This window comes from Physcomitrium patens, chromosome 16, assembly GCF_059467195.1.
Source record: "Physcomitrium patens ecotype Gransden chromosome 16, ASM5946719v1, whole genome shotgun sequence".
Classification (NCBI taxonomy): domain Eukaryota; kingdom Viridiplantae; phylum Streptophyta; class Bryopsida; order Funariales; family Funariaceae; genus Physcomitrium; species Physcomitrium patens.
Genome location: NC_143425.1, coordinates 10,583,730 through 10,590,577, shown reverse-complemented (window position 1 = coordinate 10,590,577; position 6,848 = coordinate 10,583,730). Strand labels below are relative to the sequence as shown.

The following is a 6,848-nucleotide window of genomic DNA, read 5'->3' as shown; positions in this document are numbered from 1 at the left end:
CACCCAAGCAAAGTCCGATGCATCTGTTTCCATAAAGAATGCTTTGGAAAAATCAACACGATACAAGATTGGTGCAGAAACAAATGTTGTCTTTAAAGATTCAAAAGCAACTTCCGCTTCTTGATTCCATTGGAGTTTGTCTTTACAAGTCAAACGTGTAAGTGGAGCTGCAACTCGAGAGAAGTCTTTGATGAAGATCCGATAGTAGTTGGCAAATCCCAAAAAACATTGGACATCTCTTACCATTTTTGGGATCTTCCAATCTATAATAGTTTGAACTTTCTTAGGATCCATCTTTTTTCTTCACAAATAGAATTGGAGCTCATGTCGGAGATTTAGAATGGTGTATGAAATTCTTGGCTAGATTTTCTTCAATATACTCCTTGAGCTCAGCCAACTCATTTTGTGATAAACTATAGATTGGTCCGAATGGCGGTTGTGCTCCTTCTTGAAGGTCAATTGAGCAATCATAGGGACGATGTTTCGGGAGTGTATCCGCATTGTTTTTTTCAAATACATCTTGAAATTCTTGATATTAGCTTAGAATGCCATTTGAATTCTTTTCACTACTAGAAACGGGTGTAGCATAAATAATGTATGATGATTCTTTCATAGCAGCATGCAAAAAAGCTTTTATACCTATAAATACGGGTTTAATTGAACTAGACTTATGACTCTCTACTTGATTAACTACACTATTAGTTATACTTTTAGAGAAAGTAAGAGTTCGAGAAATCCAGTCTATTTGAGGGTTGTATTTTTCTAACCACGATAAACCTAAAATGACTGGATTAGAAGGAGATCTAATAATATTAAATACTACAAAACTATTATGACCATTGATTATTACTTCTATAGGAAGGATTTCGTGAGTAATATCTCCAAAAGACAATTGACGACCATCTATGACTTCTACATGAACAGGTTTAGTTTTCTTTACTAAAGATATGCTATGTCTTTTAGTAAATTTTTCATCTAAAAAATACGCTGAGGCTCCTGAATCTAATAAGGCAAAGACTTTGTAATGTTTAGGTCCTAAAATAACATTTAATGTAAAACAAGGAGAGGGCTGTGAGGAGAGAATAGGATCTTTACTAGATGTTGTGCAATGTTCCAGCCGCACGGTCCCTATTGTAGCTGGACAAACTCGTTTTCTAACATATTGTCTTCTTTCACAGCCATACTCCTCATTTTGTGATTGCTTCATTTCTTTGGACAATGTTGAGCAGTGTGCTTTGGTTCTCCACAATATAAACATAATCCTTCTTGATGACGACGAGTCTTTTCTTGCTCAGTAAGAGGTTTGAAATGTACTGCATCAATTTGCATATCCTCTACTTCCAAATGTATGTGTTGAAGAGGTGTTGGTGTTGCCATTGAATTATAGTAACGTTGAAGTCCACTTGTACGATTCTTAGATCGAAATTCAAAAAGGTGATTGTCACACTTCACAGAAAAGTCAATTGCTTGACTCAATGTTTGAGGATCAGATAAGTTGAGCATTAATTTTTTTACCTCATATTGTAATCCGTAGAGAAATTGGCTAATAAGTGCAGCATCATTCCACTTGATATCAGTTGCAAGTTATTGAAATTGTGAAGCATATAACGTTACTGATCGATTGCCTTGTCGTAAAATACGGATCTTATTGGTTGCAATACAAATTGCATCATGCTCTCGATACATGGATCAAAACTCTGCCAAAAAAGCCTCTAGATTATCCAATATTGGATCTCGTCGTTCAAGAAAAGATGAAAATCACGATAGTACTGAACCTGAAAGAAGCATACCAATGAATCTAACTTGTGATCCTGGAGTTGGATAGCTTTGGGGTTGAAGTTCAATCACCAGTTGCACTTGATTGATAAATCCTCGAAACTTGGATCTAGTGCCATCAAACTTCTCGGGTAGGACAATTCTTGGTTCTCTAACATTTGAAGGGCGTTCCACCATAGGAAAAAAGACATGGTTTGGTGCAGATGTTGAAGCAACTCCAACCATTTCTATATCTTCACTTCCTGCCAATCTTGTTGCTCCTTGTGGTGGTAAATTGAGTTGATGCATCGCAAGTATTAACTCCCTCAATTGCTCTTGCATTTGTGCCATTGCATTCTTCATTTCGAGAAGTTTTGCCATGATAACATTTAGAAGAGAGAGGACGTATAATATCGCTCAAGACAAATAGAAGAGAGGACTTGAGGACAAAGAAAATAATAAGGACAATATCAGTTTAGAAGAGTGTAATCCGTAACTTCTAATATGCTTATATCTTATCAAGAAAAAGGGGTAATCCACTCTTAATCAAGATTAGACAAAGCTCTGATATTGTAGGTGTACTCTTGTCAATCTGTGAAGGACAAGAACTCGATGAAAAAACAATTCAGCCAAGTGAGCCTTCACTCAAAGAGAGCTAACAAAATATATATAAACAAGTATATATATTGAAATAGAAACTAGAATGGCTATTGCCAAAAGACAAGAAAACTAGAGATCCTTGAAACTAGACTAGAAGCAAGAAAGGAGTTGACAAGAGTGAAGAAGCCTTAACTCTTATCTCTATATATACTATCTAACTACGGGCTACGTGGCGATGTTCTATAGGACCTCCAATATGTGTTGACTTTGTAGGACACATGCTTTGATTTACAAGGCAAGTTTTTCTACGTGTGGGCCACATAGTTAGCTTGATCTTCAAGCTAACAACATGTGTGGCACATGGCCAACTTGTTAACCACGTTTCTAATCCAAAAAGTCAATTAAAGACACCTATGAAGTCAAAGTAGCATCTAAGAAGCTTCTAAGAAGCTTCCATATTAAATATTATAGAATTAACTTACTTTTACTTACTTTTACTTACTTCTACTTATTTGTATATGTAATTATTAGCTTACATGATTATGGCCGTGACAGGAGGTGGTGAGGAGGTAGAAGAGTTGGAATCAAGACAATGGATGGAAATGGTGTTGTACTAAAAAATAGCATAATATGTTAAAATAATATAAAATATTATAAAAGTTTAGATTGTAATTAAGAATGAAATAAAATAAAAATATATGTTTTTTAAATTTATTTAAGTTTGTGATTTGAATTTTTTAATTAAAAATAGAAGTTGTAGAATTCATTAGTAAGGAGTTTAGATGGGCTTTGGTATCAAAAGTATAATATTCAGACTCTTAAGTCATCCCATGTGGATGGATAAGGTGAGTAATAGAGGATTTTATTTCCATTGGTTGAAAGTCATGTCCAATAGACTTCAAGATGTTTAAAACCACATTAGAATTTTGGACCACTTTAAGGCAACCTATTTGAGATAAGGCAAACCATTTGAGGCAAGATAATTCATTTGAAGTTTGAAGAGTGGATTCAAAAAACTTGTGTTTTGGATTAAAATATGGGTAAAGAAAATATATAATTTGGATTTTGAATAGAAGAGATATGGTTGTTTGAAGTTAGGATATGAATTTGGTATCTACTACTATTATTTTAAGTATATAAAGAGTTATAAGAAGACATTTAGTATTTAAAAGATAGTGTTTAAAAGCTGACTTGAAGAGCTACATTTTATATTAAAGAATTGATAAATTCCAATTTAGAACAAAGGAAAAAGAACTATTGAAGTTAGTACTTTAAAACTAGAATTTGTAAGTGAGTTCTTTTCATAGAGATTTTGATTTGGGCTATATCTTAAGTTTTTGGACAAATTTTTGGCTCAAAATTTTTATAAATGTAGATGACTATGTTAAGAAGTTTTATATAAAAAATTCATGGTATTTGAATATTGGATTTTTAAGATATGATAGAATTAGTGCAGAGGTGCCTAAAAACTGACATGTTTAGCATCTACTAGAAATTAGGTGATATCCAAAGATTTGTAATAAATTTATAGTTGAATTTTTTAATAGATGTAGTTAAAGATATAAGGTAACTTATAGAAAAGTGATAGTCCAACTTGATAGATTGAAAGTTATGGAGAAATACATATTCAAAAGAGGTTCTTAAAAGAATAGAAGTGGTTTTAGGATATTTAGTCACATCTTAAGAGCTCTTACATATCCTAGACTTGTGTATTTAATGTAAATATCTTTGTGAAATCAAGCTATAAATAAAATTTGTATTTTACAAACTTTCAATTTGTTTGAGCAGTTAATAATAGCCAAAGGCCTAATACTTTCTTGAAGAAAACTCTCTCTACAACAGATTTGGAAACATAAGACTTGTACAAAATCAATCATTTAGTAGAAAGAAAGATGTGGCTTTAATTAGTTCTTCAATATATATATATATATATATATACCATTTGAAATATATGTTATGAATGGCTATTCTATAAATATATCTAAAAACATATATATATATATATATATATATACATATACACATGAATTCTACTTAATTTATAATCTTAGTAGATGGAAATTGTTTATATTATTTAATAAATATCAATCAAGAGATATAGTTTATAACCTAGAAATAACCTCCATTCTAACAATTTGGGGATAAATTGTCCCTAACCATTTTAGTTCGCCAGATAAAGAGGTATTATTGAAAGTGCAATGGTTACCATAGGGTGTTGACGGACTTTTACAAGAAAGAATGCCAGCGTTGTAGGGAGCGTTCAACGGTTTTGTGCAAAGATTAGGGTACTGTGGAAGAAGTCTTTGGTGCAGTAAAAACGCCGACTTGATGTTTGAAGAAGTTCTCTTCTTGCGTTGAACAATCAGTGTCACAATCCGTGGCTTGATGTGTCGTCACAAGTCAATCAACTGGGACAGTGGGCATTCGACGTTATCGATGAGGACAAAGAAAACCGCATAAATGGTACTTCCACAAGCGGCTGCGTTTGCTTTTCAGAGACCGTACGGGGTGTGATGACCGACACTGTACTGACGTAACGCTCTCGCTTGCCAGAGAAAAATTGGTGTTTTGTCTCACCAGCATGATAAGCTGCATTCCATCAGACCGTCCAAAGACAAATACATCTGGTGTTCTCTTATAAAAGTAATGCAACCGATTTCGCCTAATAAGATGTTGGAAGTAATTTATTGATTTAATAGGAAAAAAATTGTGATGTGTACATACTCTAAAATGTTTCCCTTGTCGTCATTGTCCTAAGCTCGTGCGCCAGGGTGGATACCTATGAAAGGTGCCTCACTGATATCGAATGTGATGGTATCATCTGCTAAACTCTGATATGATCTATTGTTGAATCGCTGGAGGTATGAAACGACGCAAAACACACTCTTCGTCAACCTGCTGGTCTTCTCATACTGAACGACACACATTACTGCCCATACGAGCTAAGGTACGCCAGAATCTAAGTCTAGGGTTACGAAACCTAGACGCCGATGTCTCAACATGAAGCATCGGTGCTCATTAGTTGACAGAAGTTCTCAAAGGTAACCTTCCGCCGATTCGATCCGGTGGCAGTCTCAACCATAGCCAGAAGATCCTCTGACGATAAAATCTGCCCCAAACTCCCCATCACGCCGCTTAAATCATCCGAACACAGTACTCCATCGCCGTTGCGGTCCAGCACGCGAAACATCTGCTCCAAGGCATCCTGACCGAGCGACGACAAGCTCTCCACCCTCTGAGGAATGTGTACCTTCACGAGTGACAGAAACTCCTCAAAGTCCACGGCACCATTACCGTCCCTGTCTGCCAACGATATCATCAGATCTATCTCCTCAGCACTCAGACTACTCTTGAGCGAATACTGCAAAAAATGAGATAAATCCTCGGACTTAATAGTCCCGTCTCCGTCGCGGTCCATCAGATGGAACGCCTTCTTCAATTGCGACTCCTGCCATGCACTTGTCCCTTGCTCTCCATGACTCTGCAGCTGCACTTGTTGATGCGCACTGCTCCCCGCAACTCCACCGTAACACATCTTTCCCAATGAATCTCCACACAGCACTCTCACTCACAAATCCTAAGGAAGCGATGTTCGATCCCTTACTCACAACACGGTCCTCTCTTCAAAGCGTTCAAAATATTCGCAAACGGAACACAACACCCTCGCCACACAAAGACAGTTCAAGTGCACCACGGCGGAAACCCAGTTGAAGTTCCAGGCAGGCGAGCGGTCTAATGCACTCTCAGACCTGAATCCAATAAATCCGAAACCGAGCGTTGGCCACCAAGACTGATATGGAGATGCTTGTGGTACAAGACGACAGTTACATCTGAAGACCACCAACATTGGCAAGGATGAGACAGGAAAGTTCCAGGTCCCCTGGAGCGGATTCGTCAGGGTCGCGTCGATTGCGCGGTCAGGGATCTGCAGAGGAATTCCAAGAGGAGGGGCAGTTACTTGCTATCAGGGAAACAACGAAGCAGCGACGGAAAGTCCGTGCAGGATTCATGGAGGACGAAGATGGGTTGGCGCATTCGTCTAGGGCCTTCTATATTCCAACCGCCAACAGCTCCATTCTCCCGTGCCGACGTTTCCGCGGAATCGTCAGTGCCCCTTCCGATGATGCGTCGTTGCTCCAGGCGATGCCCTGAACCGTCGGGATGAGTCGAAGCGACGTTTCCTAAGCCGTTTCCTCCCGAAGTCGACGCGGTTTTTATCCAAGCAAGGGGCAAGCCTCGTAGAACTCTCGCAGAAACCTCCCAGATCGATCGACTGGCTCCACCATCTTGGGCCGTCGGATCGCAGCTGCCTCTCAGATTCAATCTCAACCGCCGATATGATATTTTGGAACGTAGGGAGGGAACGTAAGAGAACCAAGAGGGCAGGCAGGTTGGGAACTCAGAACCCACTCCTCCTTTGGTCCGCACTGATGCATATTCTACCCCCTCATTCGGCTCGCACTGATCCACATTCACATGTGTGCTGAATTTTG

The 6,848-nt window shown here is 38.0% G+C and overlaps 1 protein-coding gene across 1 annotated transcript; it reads right to left on the bottom strand.

The window, feature by feature from the left end:
• Window positions 1–5,011: 5,011 nt before the first annotated feature.
• LOC112292991 (uncharacterized) lies at window positions 5,012–6,527 on the bottom strand. Its single transcript, XM_073539488.2, has one exon. It carries the CDS (start codon window positions 5,888–5,890, stop codon window positions 5,351–5,353), a length of 540 nt encoding a protein of 179 aa, XP_073395589.1. The 5' UTR covers window positions 5,891–6,527; the 3' UTR covers window positions 5,012–5,350.
• Between the last annotated feature and the right edge of the window lie 321 nt (window positions 6,528–6,848).